This window comes from Rhinolophus ferrumequinum, chromosome 11 (genome assembly GCF_004115265.2).
Source record: "Rhinolophus ferrumequinum isolate MPI-CBG mRhiFer1 chromosome 11, mRhiFer1_v1.p, whole genome shotgun sequence".
Classification (NCBI taxonomy): domain Eukaryota; kingdom Metazoa; phylum Chordata; class Mammalia; order Chiroptera; family Rhinolophidae; genus Rhinolophus; species Rhinolophus ferrumequinum.
The window spans coordinates 48,845,333-48,869,532 of record NC_046294.1 but is presented as its reverse complement, the minus strand read 5'-3'; the positions used below and the strand labels follow the sequence as shown (position 1 = coordinate 48,869,532).

Sequence of the window (24,200 nt, the reverse complement as noted above, 5' to 3'; positions counted from 1 at the left end):
ACAACTATATCCTGTTATATTCGTCCTTTCTGTTCTCACATACCTCAAAAGTGAACATCTCACCAGGCTTGAGTGTTAGTCTCCTTTTGCAGATACTTTTCCTAACGTCACACCTCAGGCACAAGCCAACCACTCCTACTGGTGGTCTTTCCAATGATGGAGGAAAAGCTAGCTGTGTTAGTCTTAAGAGGTGGTATGGTGGTCTCTAACATAGTGCTTTCTTAAAGAATTATCACGGGTAATTTTGACTTAGACTGACTTGCACTCTGTATACGCTGGCTTTAGAACCTAACCCTTTATGAAAGATAGGAATGCAGCTCTACACTTTTACTAAATGAACAATCTGTCCTTACTCTGAGTTCCTGTAGTACTTTGTTTTTATGACTCAAGTGACATTTTTGCTGCTTATTTCTTAGCTGTTTGTTCATGTCTGTTCTCACCAGTTGGAGAACAAGGATCATCTTTATACCTCTTTGTATTTGGCATACTGCTTTTCATACAGTATTCATTTACAGAATAAATAGACATTTTAAGATACTTTCAGTATGCTAAGGTCTAAGTGAAGAATAACCTAGAAGCCATATCATTGAACACACCATTCAGTGGTCATCCACCTTTACTTAATACCATTTGCTAAATTTTCCCTCCCAATTACCATATTTGTCTCTCTTCCACAGCTCTTCCGACGTGTTGCTGCAGCTTTGCCTGGAATGGAAAGCACACAGGACAGAAGCAGAGAAGACAGTATCCTTTCTGTTTCATCAGAAAATGTTATTGTTATCACTAGTCTTTAGAGCCCCACTTGGTTGGCTGAGGAATATTATGCCATTGCTTTTTACAGCCAGGAATTGATTGCTTAGGAGCATAGACGTGCTGAGGTTTTCTATAGCGAATGAGCTCTAGTTATCCCAGTTAATCAGTGAGAGGGTTTGTGTGTGTTTGCTTGCTTGATTTTTAATGAGCAGGAAACTCGTAGAATCCTAGCCTTCTGCTTCTTCATTTTGAGTTCCATTGGCTCTGTACAGTTTTCCTATATGTGGTATGTGTCATGTTTTCTTCCACTGGCTTTTCTAACATTCAAGCTTTCTACTCGACACTGGCAGGAAATAACTCCATCTAGGGCTTTGTCATGGCCTCTGCTTTCAGAAACAGAACATGATGAAGCATGCCTTATATTAGTTATTTTAAAAGATTTTGAATTTTGATGTTTTCGTTGTTGCATATTTATCTTCTAGTGTTTTTCCATATGCAGATATTTTTATTAAGCCATAGAATTCATAGTACTTTCTGTTCAGCTCTTCCCACTTCTAAATGTTTTATGTTTTCTAAGCCTTTATTACATTTAATAGCATAGTGTGTTCTACAGAGTTAAGTCCCCACCACTTATTAAATTCTCTCCCTGTTGTTGGAACTCTCTTGTGGGCTATTTTCAAATTTTATTATAGATAATTCCATAAGGAACATCATCTTTATATGGTTTCTTGCTCCTATAGAATAATTTCTTTAGGAGAGATTCTCATGAATAGAAGTTAACCTTATTTTGACCCTTGTTGCATAGAGTAGATATAAACAAGTTTATTCCATTTGAGTACCTTATATGGTGAGCTAGCTGGTATATAGAAAATAGTGGCTGTGTAGACTCTGAAGCCAGATAGGCATGGAAGGGGCTCATCAGAGATGTCAGGGTTCAGCAGAATTGGAATTGTACTTGCCTGTTGATATAGCTCCTTAACTTTTGTTTCAGTGATTGACATAAAACTGGAAAAGCCACAGGAGCAACCAGTCAATGAAGGAGGCTGTTCCTGCTAATCCCCCACCCCCACGGCATCTTCACTTCCCTCTAGACGCTCACTGCTTTGGCCCCCTTTACTCTTTCATTGACTGCAGTGTGAATATTGGCTTGAACCTTTTCCCTTCAGTAATAACGTATTGCAATTCATCATCGCTGCCTGTCTCGTGGAGATGGTCTATTAGCTTCACAAGCACAAAAAAGTCAGTGTCTTCATTATTTATATTTTACAAAAAGCCAAACAATTCCAACATATTCCAGTGATAACTTTAAAAATTAGATACATTTTCTTAACTTTGTTTTCCTTTTTAATGTTCCGGTAATGCACTTCAAAATGATGGAAATCTCAGTAGTATGTGGCTTGGTTAAGGAACAATTTGTTCACAGCAGCACTTGCCTGCCTACTTGATCTCTCCCTGCTCTCTTATTCCATTCCCTATTACTCTTCCTTCCTCAAAACGAACAAGAGGTGGCAAAGCAGCAGTCAAACCAAGCCCATTGGAATTATCCTTCAATTTTAGTGATACCACTTGCTCTAGGCCTTGGGTCAGGATATCCGAAATTATTCTTGAGCACTGATGTAAATTACTTAGACCTTCTTTGAGTTCAGAACTAGCTATCATGGTAGTCAGTGCTTGAATAAGAAAAGTGTTCTGGTGCATCTTTAAAATGAGTCCTAATGAACATAGTACTTACAAGTAAACGAACACAAAATGTGTTTCTGACCAAAACAAACAACGCTTTCACATGTTAGACTCTGAAAGAGAAAAGTAAAAGTGCTTCAGAACAGGTTTTTAATATTTAATCCTTCTAATGAACTGTTTCTCCCAAGATTTTAAAATTGTCAAAATAGAGCTATTTTATTTGCTTAAAAGAAAAACTTTTTTCACAATAGATTTCTCTTGGATATTTTTCTTTAAAAAAAAAAAAATGCAGGCAAGGCACTATAGAAATCAAATCCCTTTAAGAACCAGTGGAAGAATTTAAATTTGGTACCTTGATCAAAACTACTGTAACCAGTAGAAATAATGATATCTAAAGCTTACCAACAAAAGAATCCTCAACAGAATAGCAGATACTTTGCTCAGGACATTTGAGGTCTAATTGAAAATGGCACGTTTTCTTATATGCCCCTCGAGGCAGATCTGGAAAAAAGCATACATAGAAAAGGGAAAGGAGAGAATGGAAATAAAACTCAATGTTATGCAGATTTATGCCTTATTTTTTAGCTTTTTTTTTAACGTTGGGTCTTTCAGGATGGTTTTGCTTTTTATTAGATCTGTATAGTTGATTAATTAGTGATTTAGTTTTATATTTAAGCTACAAGTAATCTCTAGTGATATTTATTTCTTTGCCTTTTTTTAACCACTTTCAATTTTTAGATGTTTTGTTCGATCTATTTAGAGCTTCATCACTATGGCAATATGTATTTCCCTTAAAACACTGCAAACAAATATACTAAGAGTGCACCATTTTAATCTTTACTAGTTATTGTGAGATTGCTGTGTAAGTTAATAAACATATTTGTAAATACATTGTTTGCAGGAAGAAAATTTCTGAGTTACAGCTCAGGAAAAGCCTGCTGAATTTATGTTGTAAGCATTACTTAACACAGTATAAGATGAAAAAACAAAAATATCTTCATACTTCCTCATCCCCTCATTGCAACAAAACCCTTAACTGGGAGAACCTTCTTCCCTCTCTTTCCTCTTCCTCCTCCATGCCCCACTTACTGTCACCTTGTAATATTCAGAGAGCACTTGGATTATGGGTCTGAATAGAGAAATGCTTTCAGATAATCATTAGTCCACATACCAGTAACTCAAAAAGATGAGATGGAGTTGTAAAGTGCTTTTATAATACAATAATATTGTTAAAGGCAAGGGTTGACTCTTTTGTTTTATTTTGACATGGCATGTCCTGAAATAAATATCAATTCAATATGACAGATGGGTCATATTCTTTATTTGGAAGAAGTTGTGATTTCTGATATGAGGGTGATTGTCTTCCTACATTGTAGTATTTGAATCTTTTTATGTATGCAGCCTTTATTATTGGTATTTTTATTTGGCTTGGGGTTCTTCAACTGAAGCAGCAAAGTGTGTTCATAGACCAGATTTTTTTTTTAATAGACACAATTTTGCTGCCAAAATATATATAAATAAAACACTAAAGAAAACCATTACTGATTTGGTTTCCCATTCCTGCCAAGGTAGTAAATTAGCATGTGTTTCTTACTCCCTCCCTAGAACTATAAAGGAGAACATAGAATTCAGAAAAATAACAAAACATCAGCAAAAATGAGAAACCTCTGGGGAGTCAGAAGACTCTTTTCAACTGTTAAAGGTGAGGGAGTGGCTGCAACTTGAAAAACAGGGTCACTGGTGGAGGCAAAAATATGATGTATTAAGAAAAGTAAGCTTTTTCCTCCTCTCTCCTAACTGCACCTTTGCCTGGGGACAAGGAAGGCAACCTACTACCCTCCCACCAAATCCAGCCTCGAACTGGTTTTTAAATTAAGTTTTATTGGAACTCAGCCATAGTCAGAGTTGAATAGTTGTGACAGACTTTATAGCCCCCAAAGCTAAAAATATTTACTATCTAGCCCTTTACAGAAAAAAGGGCCAACCCCTGCCTTGGGGACAAACCATAGCTGTCCCCCTTATTGTAGAAATGGAGGCCATAGGCCAGACTATAATGCAGGTATCCACAGGGGTAATATTAGGGCAGTATGAAATCCCTGGTAAGTGAGTTGATGAAACGACCTGCCTGCCTTATGCTTTAGGCCTTTCACGTACTCTACATTTTCTCTTTCAAAACATCATTTAGTGGACTGTAATCTAAGGAGAGTGCCTCCTACAAGAACTGCTTCTTCCTAAACTGGGTTTAAAGGTTTCTTTTCCTTAGCATAAGGTTTTTAGTGTTCATCCATGTTATACCATGTATCAGAATTTCATTCCTTTTTATGGCTGAACAATATTCATTGTATGCATATACCAAATTTTGTTTACTCATCTCTTGATGGACACGGGTTGTTTCCACCTTTTGGCTATTTTAAGTAATATTGCTATGAACATTGGTGTACAAATATCTGGTTGAGTTACTGTTTTCAATTCTTTCTTAGTATATACCTGGAAGTGGAATTGCTGAATCGTGATAATTCTGTGTTTAACTTTTGAAGACATGCCAAACTGCTTTTCACAGCAGCTGCACCATTTTACATCCACACCAGCATTGTATGAGGGTTCCAATTTCTCTACATCCTTACCAACACTTTTTATGTTTGATTTTGTTTTTTATAATAGCCATCCCAATGGGTGTGTAGTGGTAATCTATCTCGTTGTGGTTTTCATTTTTGTATTTTCTAATGACTAATGATGTTGCACATCTTGCTTTTTGACCATGTGTATATCTTCTTTGGAGAAATGTCTATTCAAAGTTCTTTGCCCATTTTTAAGTTGGGTTGTTTATTTTGTTGTTGGGTTATAGTTCTTTATGTATTTCGATATATGGATTTATAAGTATTTCCTCCCATTTTGTGGGTTGTCTTTTCACTGTCTTAATAGTGTCCTTTGAAATGCACAAAAGTTTTAAATTTTAATCAAGTCCAATTATCTTTTTCATTTTTTGCCTGTGCTTTTGGTGTCATATCCAAGAAGTCATTTGCCAAATACAATGTCATGGAGATTTTTCTCCTGTTTTATTATAAGAGTTTCATAATTTTAGCTCTTTAAATTTAGCTCTCTGATCCATTTTGAGTTAATTTTGTATCTGATGTAAGGTAAGGGTCCAACTTTATTCTTTTGCATGTGGATATCTAGTTTTCAGCAACATTTGTTGAAAAGACCGTTCTTTCTCCATTGAATTGTTTTAGCACCCTTGTCGAAAATCAATTGACCATATATGTAAGGGTTTATTTCTGGGTTGTCTGTCCTGTTCCATTGGTCTGTATATCTGTCCTTACGCCATTACCACAGTTTTGATTACTGTAGCTTTGTACTGGCTTACCTCATTTTATTGCGCTTCACAGATACTGTATTTTTACAAATTGAAAGTTGGTGGCAACCCTGCATTGATCAAGTCTGTCAGCACCATTTTTCCAACATTTATTCACTTTGTGTCTCTGTGTCACATTTTGGTAGTTCTTTGCAATATTTCAAACTTTTTCATTATTGTATCTGTTATCGTGATCTGTGACTAGTGATCTTTGATATTACCATTGTAATTGTTTTGGGGCACCACAAACCATGCTCATATAAGATGGTGACCTTAATAAATGTGTGTGTTGACTGCTCCACCAACTGGCCATTTCCCCATCTCTCTCCCTCTTCTTGGGCCTCCCTGTTTTCTGAGACACAACAATATTGAAATTAGGCCATTTAGTAACCCTACAATGGCCTGTAAGTGTTCAAGTGGAAGAGTTGCATGTCTCTCACTTTAAATCAAACGCTAGATTAAACTTAATGAGGAAGGCATGTTGAAAGCAGAGATCGGCCAAAAGCTAGGTCTCTTGCGCCAAACAGCCAAGTTGTGAATGGAAAGGAAAACCCCTGAAGGAAATTAAAAGTGCTACCCCAGTGAACACACAAATGACAAGAAAACGAAGCAGACTTATTGCTGATATGGGGAAAGTTTCAGTGGTCTGGGTAGAAGATGAAACCAGCCACCACATTCCCTTAAGCCTCAAGGCCGTAACTCGCTTCAATTCTGTGAAGGCTGAGAGCTGAGGAAGCTGCAGAAGAAACGTGTGAAGCTAGCAGAGCTTGGTTCTTGAGATTTAAAGAAAGCAGCTCTCACCAAAACAAAAGTGCAAGGTGTGAAGCAGCAAGTGTTGGTGTACAAGCTGCAGCAAGTTATCCACAAGATCTAAGATAATTAACGAAGGTGGCTACAGTAAATAGATTTTCAATGTAGATGAAACAGCCTTTTATTGGAAGAAGATGCTACGTATGTAGGACTTTCATAGCTACAGAGAAGTCAGTGCCTGGCTTCAAAGCTTCATGGGACAGGCTGACCCTCTTGTCAGGAGCTAATACAGCTAGTGACTTTAAACCAGTGCTCACTTACCATCTGAAAATCCTAGGGCCCTTAAGAATTATGTAAATCTACTCAGAGTAGATTTACAGCTATAAATCTCTCATGTAGCACTGCTACCATCTTACTAATGTATTGACCCTTTATGAAATTTCCCTTTTCTGATAATTTTTGTCTTGGAGTCTATTTTGTCAGATACTAAAATAGCTACTCCAATTTTCTGATGTTTACTCTTTATATGGTATATCTTTTCCCATCCTTCTACTTCCAACCTATTTGTGTATTTTAAAATGTGTCTTTTGTACACAGCCTCTAGTTGGGTCTTGTTTGTTCATTCATCCTGACAATCTAATCGCTTAATTTGTGCTTTTGTCCACTTACATTTAATGTAATTATTAATATGTTTGGATTTAGGTCTGCCATTTTGGTGTTTTCTATTTGCCACATCTGTTTTTAAATTCCTCTGTTGGCCTCAGCCATTAAAAAGAATGAAATCTTCCTATTTGTGACACCAAGGGTGGATCTAGAGGGTAAGTGATCCTTATGCTAAGTGAAATAAGTCAAAGAAAGACAAATAAATACCATATGATCTCACTTATATGTGGAATCTAAAAGAACAAAATAAAACAGAAACAGACTCATAGATACAGAGAACAAACTGATGGTTACCAGATGGAAGGGGGGGTGGGGGGCTGGGTGAAAAAGGTGAAGGTATTAAGAAGTACAAATTGGCAGTTACAAAATAGTCACAGGGATGTAAAGTACAGCATAGGGAATATAGTCTATAATATTGTAATAACTATAGTGCCAGGTGCATACTAGACTAATTGGGGGGATCACTTTATAAATTAAATAAATGTCTAACCACTATGCTGTACACCTGAAACTAATAATGTCAACTGTAATTGAAAAATAAAAAAAGTTAAAAAAATAAATTTCTCTATTGGCTTTTTTAGCTTAACCTCTTTGCATTCTGTTTTCAGTGGTTGTATTAGGGACTCTACTGTACATCTTTGACTTATCAGCATATTGTATTCACATAAGGTACAGGAAACTTGCCATAGTATAACTATTTTACCACCTTCCCCTCACCCCCACTCATCCTCTGCTGTGTTTTTGATTCATCCATAATTCTGCGTATACCTATGGATAATTAATACTATTCTTTGAATGGTATTACATTTTGTGAATGGAATATACCAATGGATCCACCTACTCTAGAATTTGAGTTTTTCCAGTGCTTCTATGACACTTTTGTACCTATTATTTTTTGGTGAACATAAATACACATTTCTGTTGGGTGTGCCTGTGAGTAGAATTGATGGGTTATGAGGTGTGCCTGTGTTTGGCTCTACTGATCAGTTTCCAAAGCAGTTGTACCAGTTTACACTCACATGAGATTTCCAGCTCCACATCAGTACTTAATATTGTCTTTTTCACTTTTAGCCATTTAGTTGGGTGTGTAGTGATAACACATTTTAACTCAAAACCTTGTAAAAACATTGTGCTGACCAAACAAAACAATGTATGGGCCAGATGTGGTCCATGGGGCAACTCCACATTAGACTGTTGTCTGTGAGGATTGTTTCTCTTAAAGTGTGTGTGTGTGTGTGTGTGTGTGTGAGAGAGAGAGAGAGAGAGAGAGAGAGAGACGAGAATAATTTTATAATTGTCTCCTGGACAGCTGGAAGATTAAAAATTCATGCTGCAATCCTATTAATGGAGAGATTTTGAAGCAAACTGCATTTGGAGCGTCCATTTGCATCCCTCTTGCCCTATTCAGTGGTGAGTGGAAAAAACCATGGTGTCATCGGGACTGTGATAAATGGTAGCACTGAGGCTGTAGGGGCACAAAGAAAAGAGCCCTTAACCCAGCTGTGGGAGGTTCTCTATACCCGGGCCCCATTCACCACCCCTTCTCACTGTGCACCCTGCTGTGATACCAGATTGTTTTCTGAACTTCACAGTACTCTCAGAACCAAAGTGTTCTAAGGCCTTTGCTCATGCCATTTCTTCCATCTGTTCTTTCTGTGTAGAAAGCTGTCCCTTCTCTGCTTGGCAAACTCCTACCCATCCCGAAAGGTTCACCCTACATTTCCACTTCCTCTCCCACAGCTTCCCCAGTTCCCTGGCTGAGTTGGACCCTGCTCCTCAGAGCTCCCCTTGCGCCATGTTCCTCTCTTACCTCATTGAATCATTGCTGTGTGTATATGTCTCCCTCTAAGTTGGTGTCTGAGAATATGGCGGAGGTGGACATCTGATATTTTTGCCCCCAGTTCATATCTATCCATCTTACTTTTGGAACAGTGCCCTAAATTTCCTTTGGGACACCGTCCCATCCCTGCTCCAAGCCCTGTTGTAGACCATCTTTTCCAGATCACTGTGGATTCAGGGATGGCTAATGCAGGCTAATGTACTAATACCAGTCCCAGGACTTTTAGTCAAACTGTTAGAGAAACTCTCTTGGCCTGACTTGAACCCAAGAGGGCATTGGTCTGGAGCTGCTGAATATCACTGCAGCCTCTGAATGAACTAGCCCAGTAACTATAAACATGGAAACAAAGTCTAAGTGACACATTTTGAGTCCCTGGACCAAGTAGTTTCTGGACTTACAGTTAACGTGGCCCAATGTTTTCCCTTCTTTGACTTGAATCAGTTTGAGCAGGGGGTTCTGTCACTTGCAGCCTCAAAAAGCCTGATGCAAGCTGGTTATGTTTCCCTCCCTAGCCACCTGGTCTCTATGAGACCAACTCACTGACTCAACTCTAGGAGGATGGAAACCTACTGGGAAAGATCCCAGCACCACAGAACTCAGAAAGCAGGTTGGGCATGGGTCACCCATCAGCTCAGATGACAGGGACCCTGGTCCAGCCTCTCTCTCAAGCCCTCAGGAATGGGCAACTTCAACCTGCTATCCCATGGGTAGGGAATGCAAGATGCAGAAAGGTTAAGTGATTTGCCCCAAATTGCCCCACTAACATACGTCACCAGTTCTACCTGACGTCAGAACACTCTTCTCACTGTACTAGAGAAGGCACTAGTAGGAGCCGAGTCATGGAGTTGTCCCAGAGAGAACAAACAGCCAGAGCCAGGGCTAGAACCAACCACACCTTTATTAGTTTCTGCAGCAGGGCCACTAGAGCCCCTTTCTACAGGGGAACATTAGCAGGCTACGCTGGCTACTTGGGTAAGAACGTTAGCATTTCTATGGTGATTAGGACAGGATGGGGGAGGAGACGAAGGGGACCAAATGGGGAGACTGCTGGGCCACCCGCAGGGACGCACATGTGGGTGGGGCCTCCTGGGCTGAGACAAAGGTGGATGAGGACCCAGAAGTGAACACTGCCATCTACCCCCGAGTGAAGGAGACACAGCCTGAGATGGTGACAGTCACACTATGGACAGAGGTCCAAGCTTCTGGGGAGCAGAAGTGCATTTCCCAATGGAGGCACCTTCCTAGGGATGGGGGTCCCAAATAGGTCTCACCTGCCCCCCTCCAAGCAAGGGGATCCCAGGTTCAGCTTACTTGCTGCCCCACGCACCCTGACATGGGAAATAGGTGCTTTCTGACCACCAAAGGAACGGCACCCAGTAAGCTAGTAGTGGGAAGGATGGGGCTAAACTCGGGGAGTGTTTTGGGTTTGGGTATGTATCAGTATTAACAAAAACAGGCAATATATCCATTATAGGTGCAATCGTGAGACTTCCCTCCAAAAAAACCTCACATCACCTCCTTACCCAGCAAGCTTCCTAGCCTGGAGGGGCATTGTGATCTGAGCCCCTGTCCCCACCCCAGCCCAAATGAACTCCTTTTGAATTCTTTGGACATGCCGTGATGGTCATGGCTCTTCACTCTTCCCAACAACTTTGCTCCTAGCCTTCCTTCCTCACTCTCTGCCCTCACACTGTCCAAGGACTGATAACTCCGCCTTGTCAAGTGTTTACCCGTTTTCCCCCACCAAGCCTGGAGCCACCTGAGGGAAGAACTTGAATCATGTGTCTCGAGAGTCTGGGGAACTTGAAGCCACATGAGTTGTGTTTTCTGTATCCTGCTGTGTATTGGGGAAACATATCCATATGTGTCTGTTACGGATTTCTGGGGCATCTGGCGGTAGATACAAGGATTTTGAGTTAAGTGTGTGCCTGGGATGATAGCTTCTTCCAGTTTTGGGGTGAGGGTGTGGGGAGTAGGAGGGATCGTCCAAGTTCAGAAGGGGCTAATGGAGAGGAAGGGCAGGTTTTGGATATTGGAGGGTGGGGTCAAGGAGGAAAAAAGGTCTGTCGTTCTATGCGCAGGGTCCACTCGCCGAGTCTCAGGACTCAGAACCAGCAGGGCGACCACATGAGCGAGCCCAACGCTGCGCCCGTGGCGGCCCCTGCGAGCATGCCCATGGCCAGCGGGGCGCCAGCGCTGTAGCAGGGATCCTCCCGCACTACCACGTGCGTCACGCCAGGGCCTGCGGAGAGAGCCGGTGAGAGCCACGGACATCAGAGGAGGGAACAGAGCGATCTTCATTCCCCTCCTCCCGCTTGACTCCAGCCCAACCCAAGGTAAGGCGCTGAGCCCACTCACTCTCCTGTTCCCCAGTCGGAGAAACTAAGGCCTTAACGCAGGAAGGACGTGAGCGCCGTCCCCACGGCTTCCAGGCCTTGGACCCGCTACGGATGTTGTGGGATAGTAGTGGGCTAGGGTGGAAAGGCGAGGAATCCCCGGGATCTCTAAGAACCTCCAGACCACACCTGAAGCGGTAGGAGGCGCCCGTTCCTGCCTTAGCCACCAGGGGTCGCTACCAGCCCAGGAACGGGTATTGATGGAGGCAGAAGAAAATGGGTGGGTCTGAGGAGGTGAGGTCAGTTTTGGAATGGGGAGGGGCTCTGGTCCAGAGCTATTCTGAGTCTCGGGATGGGTAGGGCCTTGCAGAGGGTCCTGCCTGGGAAGATCCGTGGTCATTAAAAGGGTGGGGCCTGGTCCCCACGGATGGACCATGGGCGTGGCCTGGATGGACCATGGGCGTGGCCTGGCGCTGGATCGAGACAGAGAGCGGAGCGGGCCTGAGATTTACCTGCGTAGGGTGGTCCATAGTAGCTGCGGACATATGTGGCCTCATGCGCGTTGGGGGACACCACCTCATAGTAGTCCTGGTACGGGCTGTAGACACGCACCTGGGGAGCCCTGCAGGGTTAGCGGCCCAGGAACTCCCTGGCCGGGTTTGATCCCCTACCCACCACACCCAGCTCAAGTCCCTCTGGGCCCGCAGACGCCTCCCCAACTTTAGAAGTTGGTCCCTAGGGACCCGCAAGCTCCTAGAGAAAGGCCCTGCCTCCCGACAAGGTCCATGGTCCTTGTCCTCTGAAGCTCAGCCTCTGTTATCCAGTTCCCCGTGATGCCATTTTCCTGCCCTGGCCTCCCTACCTAGCACTCCCCTGATCAAAAATTCTCCATGGCTCCCACCTTCCCTTCATAGACAGTCCAATATGTGCTAGCAGCTCTCCAGTGGTTCCACTTGGAAAAACCCAATGGATTTCTCTACTCTCCTAGTCACGGGGAGGGAGACCTGGCCAAGCCCCAGGCCCAGGAAATAAAACGGGATTGGGGAGGAAGGACAGGATAGGAAGGGCAGGGGAGGGAAGTAACTAAAGTAATATTATCGAGCAGCCACCATGTACCAGGTCCTGAGGGAGGTGTTCACATTGTCACTGCCTCTACTCCTGACAACACACATTATCTCCACATTGCCACAGAGCTGGGGAATGGAGGCTCAGAGAATAATCGCCAGTGTTCTCTCTGGGAGGGAAGAATACACTCCCTGTCCCCTTCCCTCACCCAGTAGATTTTTACCAACCCTTCAAAGCCTAACTCAAAAGTCGTGCACTCCAGGAAGCCCTTCTGGGCTCAGAAAGAATCTTTCTTCCTGAGTTCTCTTTGGACTATGCTTGTGCCTGCCTCTTATTCCTTCCTATCCTTTCTCTTGGCCTTTCCTGCCTGCACCCCAAATGTGGGCTACCTATAGGCAAGGACTCTGATTCATCTGTGTCACAAGGAGGGCCTAGTGAATAACAAGAACCAATAAATATATGCTAAACGAAATGGCAGCTCCTAATCCGAGCCCTTCATTTTATCCACAGGATCCCCTTCTCTCGTGGCTCCTGCTTCTTAGCCTCCTTCCATCCTCTATCTCTCCTTAACTGGGCTTCACACCTAAATGGTCCAACTCCCCTTAGAAGTCCAGGTGTCTTAAACTCCACCCATCTCAAAGTGATGTCATCCTCCTTCCATCCCCCAAACCCTGCTCTTCTGTAAGTGCTTTTCACTGAATGCCACCACCATGCACTCAAACGAGGTCATCAGGTCGCCATGCTTGTCTTCACACTCATCTTCCACGTCCCATCAGCAATCAAGTCTCATGGTTTACCTTCTAAATGTGCTCTTCTGTCCATCCTCTTGGCCAATGCCAAGAGAACAAGCCATTGGTTTTGGCAACTTGGAAGCTGTAGGTGACCTTGAAAAAGCACTTTTCGGAGGTGATTGGGGGAAGAAGCCAGACTATGAGCAGTTAAAGAATGGTTGAGAAGTCAGGGATGGAACGAACACGACATGACATCTCTTTCAAGAAGTATGGCTATCAAGGGGAATTCTCCAAGCACACCTTGTGATTTCAAATCTCTGTGCCATTTCCCTTCAATGGGGCTGCCTTTCTCACCTTTTCTTATTCGACCACCTAACTTGTCTTTCAGATTCAGCTCAAGTATCACTCTCCCTGAACCTCAGGTTCTGTTGGTCCCCTCCGGGCACCCATCGCCCTTAGCCTCCCTTCATCACAGCACAGCACCAGTCACTGTAGTACCATTGTTTGTACCCCTGTGAGTGTGCACCTCTCTCGTCCTTCTTGGAGACACACCTGTCACCACCACCCAGGGCAGGGAGTAGGTCTAATCAGGTCTGACTGGAACACAGTAGGTGCCTAATTATTGAATTTATCTTAAGTGCATCAAATACAGGGCCAGACTGGAACTAAGATCATCCAACTCTAAATCCAGTTTCAAGTTGGGGACAATGACCAGTAGAGCAACGCAGGAGGCTCAGACAAACAATGCGCAGTCTCAAGTGACTTCCCTCATGGTGCTGCTCCCCCAAGGGTGATCCAATAGGGCTTTCTGGCGGGGGTGGCCAGGATCTGAGCTCCTAACTTAGAAGGGGCTAGAGAGATCTAAGCACCAGATCCCCAACCTTACTGGTAGGGAAGTGGTGGTCCAGAGCCTACACCTGCTCTGCAGCTGCACCGTGAGCCACTGGCCCTGTCAGGCCCTGGAAAGAATGGAAAACACCACCCCATAGCCCTGTGGGGCACTTGTTTCTACCCGCCAAGCCTGAGAGGCCCAGAGGTAAAGTTATGTGGGTCACCTGGCAACGGGGCAAAGGATCCCCAGAGGCCTCATGGACAGAACCTAAGGCCTTGATCCCTGATCCTCTCCACAGGCCCAGCCCCTTTTGTGAGTGAGGGCAGGGTCATCCAGTCATGAAATCACATGCACATAAATCCCTTCCTTCAGAAAAGCTGTTGTGTATTTATTATAAGATTTAAAAGGTTTATCGCTTTTAAATTTCTATTTTTAGGAATCCTCACTTTAAACAAACTTATATCCTAGTTTGGGCTTGGGGGTGTTCCTCACAATGCTGGGCTGGGGGTTCCAGCCCTGCCACTGATGAATTAAGTGACCCTGGTCAAGTGATGACCTCTGAGAGCTTCAGTTTTCTCATCTGTAAATAGGGACAGTCATTCCTACACTGCCCACTCCCAAGGCACAGTGATAATCCAGCAGAGCCACGTCTAAGCAACTGCGTGGTCCTAGCACTGCTGGGCTCAGTGGTTCTTGCACATCAGAAGCACCAGGAAAAATTTTTTAAACCACAGATTTCCAAGGTCACACCCCAGACCTACGAAATTAGAGTGTCGAGAGGTAGGATCTGAATATTTGTATATATTTTTTAAATCCTTAAAGCCTTCTAATGCACAGCCACACTGAGCACCACTGTGCTAGAAAAGGAGCTCACGGTTGACTCTAAGACCACCCACGGGTACTCTAAGGCAAGCCCCCCACTGTGCTCATCCCATGCCCGGCTGAGTACTGGGGACAGAAGAGGATTCACCCCAAATCCTGCTTTCCAGAAACACTGGGCAGGGAGGTGGACAGGGAGACAGACATGGACTAAACTATAATATGCAGTAGTGATGCCATAACAGAGGTTTTTCACTCCTCCCTCCCTCTCTTTCTTCATTCACTCATTTGAGGCTTACTTGTGTCCGACCCTCAGGCACCAGGAATAATGAGGGTCAAAACAGACAGTTCCCATCCCTCACTGACCTCCTGCTGTCTACCCAGCACTGTGCCAGGCTCCACAGGGACAGAGCTGATCAGGCCCGGTCCTTGCCTTGGAGGAAGTTCCAGGTCTCATGGGAGAATCGAGACAGAAATAAACAGATTTGAAACCAGGCAAAAGGAAGACAGTGCTAAGCATTGGTGCCGTGGGCGGTGGGAGGGCGTGACGATGCCTGGAGGTCGGGCGGTCCTCCCTGAGGAGATGGCAACCTTTGAGGTGGGTCTTACAGGACAAGCATTAGTTCGTCAGGTGAATACAGAAACTTAGCGTCTTCACAGCAGAGAGAACAGAATATGCCAAGGCTGGGAAGAGGGAAAGGTCTGGAGCAGCTAGGACAGAGGTACAGTGGAGCAGCTGAAGCCCAGGGGCTGAGGAGCCTGTGGTAGGTGAGACTGGCCCAGGCCAGGGCCCGGAGGCCTTGAAAGCGGGGCTGTGATTGGTGTCCCATGGGTGACGGGGAGCCATGGAATGTTTGTGAGCAGGGGAGCGATGTGACCAAGCCCAGTTTTGGAGGCACATCCTGGTGGCCAGAATGAAGGCAGGGAGGGCTGAGCCAGCACTTACCCAGATCCGCCTCTCAACCTTACAGGGGGTCCACGAGCGGGTCACACACCTGACCTTGGGGCAAACCCGGCGACTCCTGGGAGGGACGGTGGCTCCATCTGGGGCCTGCTCAAGCCACAGAAACCCAAGGGGAAGGGAGGAAGGTGTCAGAGGCCCCCTACATCTGGAGAGACTCAGCACGCTTACCAGGCCCTACCAGAGCCTCTGCCAGCTGGGCAGGGGATGGGGATGCCCTCTTCCTCCTTAGCCCAAGGCAATGGGGGGAGACTGCGGACGGGGTGGCTTTGCCAAAGTTACACAAAAAAAGAAGTATCAGTAGTGTCTCCAGAATTAGCTCACCTCTCCCTGCTTCAGGCTGCTGAGGCTCCCAGGCTCCAGGGAGGACAGATCTGCCCTCCCATCCACTTGCCCCCTTCACTGGCCCCCCAGCCTTGACCCTGGCTGAACCCCTGCCCTGTATTCCCTGGAACAGCTGGGCTCAGGGGCTCCTCCTGGAGCCTTCCCACAGAATAGGATAGAAACCTGAAGGCTGGGGAGGGACAAAGTGCCTACATAGGCACAGGATCGAGAGAAGCCCACACACATAGGCATGGACACTCAGAGACAGGCAGACACTGTACAAGAACACAGAGGTACAAAGACACCCTGCTTAAGCAAGCCCTGGGTGCACAGGCGTGTGTGTGTGTGCAGAGCAGGTAGCGTAGAGGGTCAGAGCAGAGAGACATGGTAAGCACAGCAGCAGGAGAGCGGACAGGCAGAGAAGGGATAAGGCAGCTTCATAGAGTCACAGAGCACAGAACGGTCAGTCCTCACCTTCCTTCTTCCTCTCTTGGGTGGGCTGATTTGCCCTGCATAAGGGGGATTTAGAGCTCAGAGCCAGCTGAGCCCAACCAGATGTCCCTTCATCCTGCTGACCGCTGCCCCCACCTCCTCACTCCCAGCTCCTCTAATCCAGCCTCTACCCAGAAGCCTGAGTCTGCTCCCCAAAGTCCGACAGCGGCCCTCCCTGCTTAATGCCAGTTACTGCTCCCCACAACCCTCAGGAGAAAGTGCAGTCCCTTCAACTGGACTTCAAGGTCCTTTGTGACGTGGTGCCTCAGAGGTCATCTCTCCCATTTCTTTCCCTCCATGCGTTACCCTCCAGCCAGGCTGGCCTCCTGGCCCTTAGATGTACACGTGTGCACATACACACATGCACGGGTCACTTCCCTGTCTCTGCTCATGCAGTTCCTGCTGCAGATAATGCCCTCCCCTCAAAACCTCATGCTGACCTAGGTTCCAATACAGGCTCTTCCATTGGCGTAAGACTATGAGACTGGACAAGTCACTTCCCCTCTGCACCTCAGCTTCCCTATCTGTAAAATGGGACTAAGAACATCAACGCCCTGCCAGGCTTGTTTGAAGATTAAATGATATAACCGATGCCAGATGCTCGGCACCACGCGCAGCTCTCAGCAAGTAGATGCCTGAGGGAGTTTCTAAACGCCTCCCAGTCTTCCCTGCGACTTCCCAGCACACTCTAGCTGAGAAAGGCTCCACTGTGCCACAGATAGACGGAGTAAGCATGGGACCTGGAGTCGGGCAGATAAGGGTCAAGGCCAAGCTGGGCCACCATGCGCTGGGGGCTTTGGGCAGCTCCTCCACCAATCAGTCTCTATTGACTCTACCTCGTAAATATGTCTGTTCCTCATCAGCTTGTCTCTGCCAGCAAGGCCTTAGTCCAGATCTCCAGTCAGTCACCTGGATACTTCCCAGCCTTCTAACTGGTCTCTGGGCATCCACTTTTACCCTCTACAATCCATTCCCTACCTACCAGCCAGACTATCTTTTTAAAAATACAGACCTGTCTGATCTGTTTATGCCACCCTTCTGCTTAGCAGCTCTCAAGGACTGGTGCTCTTAGCAGAACAGACATCCTTAACACAGTCCACAACGCCTGGCCCTGCCAACCCCCTTCCTCATGCCTTCCCTCTTCCTGAGCTCCAGCCACCCCCACCTTCCTTTTGTTCTTCAACTTGCGGGAATCTCAACCCTTCTCAGGGCCTTTGCACATGCAGTTCCTTCTGCCTGGAAAGCTGCTCCCGTGACCCCACTCCACACCTTTTACCCAGCCTATTTCTACTTATCCTTCAGGTCTCATTTTAAGCCTGTCTGAACTCCTACCTGGACCAGGCCACCACGGTGGTCCCACATGGAATGCACACTGCGTGTCTCTGTCAGAGCAGTTACCACCATTGCAATGGAATCATTCACTGTGTAATTAGTTGCTTCATGTCTGGCTCCTCAATAGGCTGAGTCCAGGAGGGCAGGGCCCACATCTCTTTAGTTCATCTCTGTGCCCTTGGCACAGTGCCTGGCACATAGTAGGAATTCAGTAAATATTTGTTGTGTGCATGAAGGAAGCTCAGTCATATCATCTGCAGGGAGGAAGCAATAATCCCAACCTCACAGGACTGTCATGAGGTGTAGCTGGAATTGCACCTGGCACATAATAGTTGCTCGATAAAAGAACACTGCCTTTCCCTAGCTCACATGCCACTCCCTTAAACAAGCCTTCTTGGAGGCCTTTCTCTCCCACCTCCGAGCACCAGTAGGCTGTCTTCTGTCCTGTTCCGCTTAGGACTCAGGGCCTCCAAGTCTGCACAAGTCTATTCACTCACATATACATGGGAATCGAGAACTCTGAGCAGGCGGAGACCGAGTCTGAGTCACCCATGATTCCATGGCAGATAGGGGTGGGGAGGAGAGAGGGAGGGAATGGAGGCTCACCGGGGTGTTGTTCGCCTCCAGTAGTGCCGTCTTCCAAGCTCTGCAAAGCAAATCCCACCAGACCATGAGGAGGGAGTCTGGGAGAAGGGGAATGGGCTCTACATTTTAGACATCCCTCCCCCCACCCAGCCCCTAGCCCCAGTCTCTTGTGAAGGGGGAGATCTCAAATACACAAAAGTGACCCCCTCCCCACCCAGTCACACGGACGGAGCCCTCAGTTGAGCTAGAACCTAATTCAGTCTTGGTGCATAGTTCTTAGCCTCTAGAAGGTCCAGTTTCCCCATTTAGACAATAGACAGCTGGGCTGGGGGGTCTCTCAGGGGCCTTCAGATTCTGATCTGTGTGGGCTGGTTCTTTAGCGGCAGCCCCCCTCCACATCCCAAACCTACAAACAGCTCCCCAAAGCTCTGACCCCAGAACCCTGGAAGGGCCCAGTGGACAGCGGACAATTGGGCCTTTGTTGGTTGCCATGGCACCTAACTGGGGTGCACAAGGCGGCTCTGTGTTTTGTCTACCCAGAGTTCAGCTTCCCCCACTCCTACACACCCCATCTCTTTCACTCTCCTACAACCCAAAGGCCAACTGATCTCCCGCCAGAGGGTAGGCAGGGAAAGAATGTGAGTGAGCAGCCGGCGCCTGAGGAAGACACCCAGATGGCAGGGTGGGTCTGCGTCTGGCGGTGGCTTGCCCCTGCTGCACGGCAGGCTGCCTCTGTTAGGTACATCAGGGTCTGCCCTTCCGATCGGTTGCCCACCAGGGCATCTTCTCAGAAGCGAGTGAGAAGGAGGGTCCACTGAGGATGCCACGGGGCTTTGTTCCTTTGTATCAGCCCCAAGCGAGGGCTCACCTCAGAGGCTGCTAAATACGCGACTGGATGGTCAGGGGCCACACCCCCGAAGCAGGGGTGCACACCCCTGCCCCAGCAGTCCTGAGTGCATCACAGACCAGGTGAGGAGTTTCCTGGGTACCATCCCAATCACCACGAGCCCATCAGATCCACTCTGGCCAGCCTCCACCAAGCTGGCTGGTCTCTGCCCCCTCTTTCTAACCTCAGGGGGTACCTGAGAATGTCCAGTCACATTCCCCAAGATCCCAACCCGTCCTCTCCTGGGAGTGACTCACATGGCATCGTCCTTGGTCTCCGCGCACAGATGCAGTCGGGAGCCTTCCCGTAGGTACACGGTCAGCAGGCCATCTCGGCTCCGGCCCTCTGGGGGCTGCACATCTGAAGGCAGACACACAGATAAGGGGTTTCTATAGGGCACAAGCCCCAGGTACCCCCGGAAAACCAGGAACAAGAATAGGAACTGACTTCCCTGGGTACACTTTATTGGACACTTCCAACCGCCTCTGATCCTGCACACATCTTTGGGATTCTGCTCTACTCTTTAGAGCCTTTCAACCCTTCCACATTGCCTGCTTTCCCTAGTTAAGTGCATCTAGCTCTCAGAAACCCTGCTATAATTGGGACCTGAGCCTTGATTGAGGTTTGCTGTGTGACTCTGGGCCAGTCACTTAACTTCTCTGAGCCTCCTTAGTTCCTTTCATCTTTACCCAGTTCCTAGCACCTAGAAGGCAGGAACTGTGTCTGCCTCACCTCTGTGACCCCAGCATAGAACCTGGGCCCAGCACAGGGTAGGAACCTTCCAGCACAGGGTAGGAACTCAATAAGGAACTGATTTCTTAATTCACACCCACATGAATTGGAGTTGATAGAGACCCAGACGCCTTATCTGTGGAAACCCTCTGAAAGTTGCAAAGAGCCTTCCGGTATGACTGTGCCCAGACAGACACAGTAGGAGGGCTATACCCAGAGTCGCAGTGCTAGAGAGGAAACGGCTTCTTCTCACCCTGGCACTCTTGACCGATCTTTATGTTGCGAACATTGGAGCGGATCAGCACGCGGTCCTCCTCGTCCTGCGCAGTCTCGTCATGGTAATAGCCCAGGGTCCCATCCAGCCACAGGGCAAACCAGTTCCGCTTCCAGCGGCGGAGGATAGAGCCTGTGGATATTCCAGACCCCCCAGGAAGGCCGATCACAGAGCTGCTGGTGGACAGGAGCCCAGCGTGGGGTCCCAGAGTCCCCGATCCCCAAGCCTCATGTAGGAACCACTCTTCTTTGTCTATCCCCTGAAATGACAGGAAGTCCTCTTTCTGTCTTGCTCACCCGTTGCCTCCCATTGGGCCTAACACACAGTAGGGGCTCCATAAACGCGTCGAATGGCAAATAAATGACCTGATTCCTTCCTTGGGGGCCTTCCAAGGCCAAGTCCCAGGTCTCTTCAAGGGCAAAGACCTCTGCCTACCCTGAGCCTCTTATGTATCTCAGCTCTTACATTTGCCTTTTGTGGTGGTCATTTGTGTAGAGTCTGCCTCTTCCACCAGACAGGGGGTCCACAGCTGGACCTGGCCTCAGTGTTTGCTGCACTGAATAAACTGAGAATAAGTCATGAGATGGGGGTGGGCTTCTAGCCCGAGAGAGCTCCTGTTCAGATCATGACTGTGGTCAGAGGTGGGTCTGGAAGCTGAGCCCTGGCTTCAGGGCAAAGATGTAAAACAGCTTCTTAGATTCCAAGAATCCTTATGGATTCTAAAGCAGAGGCATTTTTTTATTTGTCCTGAGCCTTGTTGTGTGGCCAGCCCTGGGCTGGGGTGGACACAAAGGATCAAACCCCTTGAGCCCTTGAAGAGCGCAGTCTGGGGCCTGCATGGGGTGGGGGCAGTGAGACCCACTGGTAAAGACGGTTACATTATAGGGAGAGCGATGCTACACCAAGGATATGGATGAGGTTTCGGGGAACAGAGAAGTGAGCCTCTGGTCCTGTTCGGTGCTGCAGCAGGAGTTGGGGCAGGGGTTAGAAGAAAAATCAGAGAAGGCTCCACCCAGAAGGGGACATCTGAGCTGCGTCTTGAAGAATAGGTAGGTTACCAAGCAGTCAGGAATGGGAAGGACATTCCAGACACAGGAAAAAGCATGGACAAAGGAAGGCAGGATAAAAAAGGCCCTGGTTTCTTGGGAGAAGGTTTCCCTGTGGCAGGCCCAACAAGCCACTTCCCTCACTCCTGCCCCTGGACAAGGAACAGGACAGACAAGGGCTTGGCCCAGGGTTACTCACTCTGTCTCCACAGCCAGCCGCCCCTCACCAGGGCCATTTCTTCAAAAGGACTTTCCAGGATAGAGTCCGGCGGGACCTGTCAGAGGAGACACAGGACACACAGGCCTCGTCATCAGTAGCTCCAGTGCAGCTCCCCAGAGAGAAGCCCCCAGCCCCATCCTCCCTGCGGGAGCCACTGAGGAAATGTTTAACGGAGTATTAGTAAACAAACAAGGCACGCCTGCCTGTCTCCTCCCCGTTCTCCGCTCCAGGCAGATAATGGCAGCGCTGTCCTGTGGTATCAGCAGGGCAGGCACCGCTGTGCTGGGACGGGGGTGAGGGTCAGGAGCCTGGATTCCAATCTCAGTGCCATAACCTTGGCCAAGTCCCTTCTTCCTGGCCTCTGTTTCTAGATCTGTAGAAGTATGTCTGTGAGGCAGGTAGAGGCTGCAGGGAGGGAGGAACTCAGAAAATGTTAGAAACCCTGGAATTTGGAAATGCTGTCAGCATAGGATATTAGAATCATGGCAATAAATGAGGGACCTTCATAAGGAAAGCCTCCCTCACATTTGAACCCCACCTGAGTCATTTACAAAGTATATAAAATAATGGGGCGGCAGCAGCAGCTGTCATTGAGTACTATGCCAGGTACATTTTTCAGTGCTCTCATCTATGATCTCACTGAAGCCTCACAACAATCCTTGTTACTCCCAGGAAACTGGGGCCTGGAGAGTCACTTGCACAGATCTGCTTGATGAGTAAGCAGTGGAGCCAGGATTCACTCCCAGCAGTCCTGGCTTCTAACCATTACAACAGTAGGAGCTCCCCGTACCCAGGTCATACCCCATTAACAATTAAACCAGAATGTCTGGGGGCAGCAGGCAAGCACCGATAGTCTTCAAAGATCCCCAGGTGATTCGATGTGCAGCAAAGTTTGGGAAGCACTGTACATATTATACTACATTGCTTTATCCCCACTGTAACTCTGTTAGATGATCAGGGGTAACTCTGTTAGATAAGGGGTAACTCTGTTACCCCTATTTTACTGATAGATGGACAAACTAAGCGATAGCAAATTACTTGTCCATGTATGTGATGGAGCTTGGGTTGGAATCCAGGTGCCCTCTGTTCCTGACGGAGACTTACTTTCAAGCAGGTGCCTCTCTGCCCCTCCCCCACTTGCTGCGTAGCAAGGGCTGGCACACCTGGGCTGGAAGGCCCGGCCTTGTCCCTGCTTCTCTTGCCGCTCCCTCCCCTCTCCAAGCCCTGACACAGGTAAGACAAGAGGTCCAGGTTCAAACTCCCTCTCCAGCCTCCCCTTGATGCACCCACCTGTCTACACCTGTTGCAGGATGCTGTTGCGAAAACGGCCGCTACTTGATGCTGCTGCCACCCAACCCGCTGCGCCTGCGCTTTGTGCGCCCCAGAGCGCCTGGGGCATTTTACTCCCCAGACTGAGTCCAGGGACTCGCTGCCCCTGTGCCCCGCCCTCCGGCCCCGCCTCACCCCCTGGGAGGGGGCGGGGCGTGGAGAGATGTGCTGTCACACGGCCATCTGGGATTTGTAGTCTGCAGCTCTGGAGCAGGGCAGTAAGCCTCGGCTCCTGGGTGGTAGCCCTGTCCTGACCCGGAGAACCAGTTGAGAGGCCGCACCTGCGATTTTATTTTTATGTTAAGACATTTGTTCACTCATTTATCATGAAATGCTTTTTCCTAAGAATCCTGAGCTCATTTTCTAGAAAAAAGTAAAGTTGCAAGGAGAAGCCAGGCTCACAGTTTTGCTATGTTTTCTCAATATTCGGTTTGTGCCCTGCACTGCACTGGGTGCTAGTGGAGGGTACAAAGAAACATCCGACAAGGCCCTTCCTTTTTCCTTCCCCAGCTTCCAGTCTGGCAGAAAAAACAACGTAAACCCACAATTAGAGCACAGGGTGTGATTTAACAATGGGAAAGAAGAGTCTGACTTTGCCCAAGAGATTGAGGAAGGCTTCCCAGGGGAGGTTGATACAGGTCTTGAAGGATGAATAGGAAACGTAGGAGAATCATATGCACGCTTATCAAGGAAATTCAAAAGAGTGTCCAGTATTTCAGTGTGTTTGGGAAGTGGGGAGGAGGGCATGGGGTGTGCAAGTGGTGAAGCTGTACGGGTTGTAAGGATATAACATGAGGGCCCTGGGTTATAAGCTCAAGAGCGTGGACGTTATGACTTAATGACTGGAGCTTGGGGGTCGGGGTTTCAAGATGAGGAGTTAGGTGGTCCAATGTATGGGTTAGAAAGGTACCTCTAGGACAGTCAAAAATGGATTGAATGGGGCCCAACTGGAGAAAGAAGGCTGTTTCTATACCTACCACCTCAGTCTGCCCATCCACGGTCAATTCCTTGAATCGCTCAGCCCTACAAACCCCCACCTACACGCAAATCCAGGATGCCATTCAGAGAACAGTTCCCATCCTCTATTTGAAAAGGGCACCCACCCTGCCCTGGACCCTTCCTCCTATCTCAGAGACCTCTTCCTTACCGGAGCTGCAGGGCTCATGGTTCCTGGGCGGCCAAGGCAGCATTTCCCAGA

At 47.4% G+C, this 24,200-nt stretch overlaps 2 protein-coding genes across 6 annotated transcripts in view; one reads left to right on the top strand and one right to left on the bottom strand.

Annotated features, from left to right (window-relative positions):
• RAB6A (RAB6A, member RAS oncogene family) overlaps positions 1-3,735 on the top strand; it is a 60,691-nt gene extending 56,956 nt beyond the window's left edge. For both annotated transcript variants that reach the window (XM_033119557.1, XM_033119556.1), the window contains exons 7-8: positions 678-744; positions 1,745-3,735. In XM_033119557.1, coding sequence (XP_032975448.1) covers positions 678-744; positions 1,745-1,809 — 132 coding nt within the window. In that variant the 3' untranslated portion in view covers positions 1,810-3,735. The remainder of the gene's footprint in view (positions 1-677; positions 745-1,744) is intronic.
• Positions 3,736-9,918: 6,183 nt separating this feature from the next.
• On the bottom strand, positions 9,919-23,114 carry PLEKHB1 (pleckstrin homology domain containing B1). 4 transcript variants are annotated; one of them, XM_033121299.1, is made up of 8 exons: positions 22,964-23,114; positions 21,653-21,728; positions 20,387-20,539; positions 19,659-19,761; positions 18,537-18,576; positions 15,768-15,872; positions 11,887-11,986; positions 9,919-11,280 (listed from the first exon to the last, which is right to left on the bottom strand). In XM_033121299.1, exons 2-8 carry the CDS (start codon positions 21,687-21,689, stop codon positions 11,144-11,146), a joined length of 675 nt encoding a protein of 224 aa, XP_032977190.1. In that variant the 5' UTR covers positions 21,690-21,728; positions 22,964-23,114; the 3' UTR covers positions 9,919-11,143. The 4 variants fall into 4 exon arrangements, with proteins under 4 accessions (XP_032977190.1, XP_032977191.1, XP_032977192.1 ...); XM_033121300.1 differs by lacking the exon at positions 22,964-23,114 and adding an exon at positions 21,877-22,032; XM_033121301.1 differs by lacking the exon at positions 15,768-15,872.
• Positions 23,115-24,200: the final 1,086 nt, after the last annotated feature.

Bases quoted from the DNA above. Each gene is read 5' to 3' on its own strand.
- PLEKHB1 (XM_033121299.1), bottom strand. From the start codon at position 21,689: ATGGCCCTGGTGAGGGGCGGCTGGCTGTGGAGACAGA. The intron at 19,762-20,386 runs GTGAGAAGAAGC...GTCTGCCTTCAG, and splicing joins GATCGGTCAAGAGTGCCAGG to ATGTGCAGCCCCCAGAGGGC. The intron at 11,281-11,886 runs GTAAATCTCAGG...CTCTCTCCGCAG, and splicing joins CTATGGACCACCCTACGCAG to GCCCTGGCGTGACGCACGTG.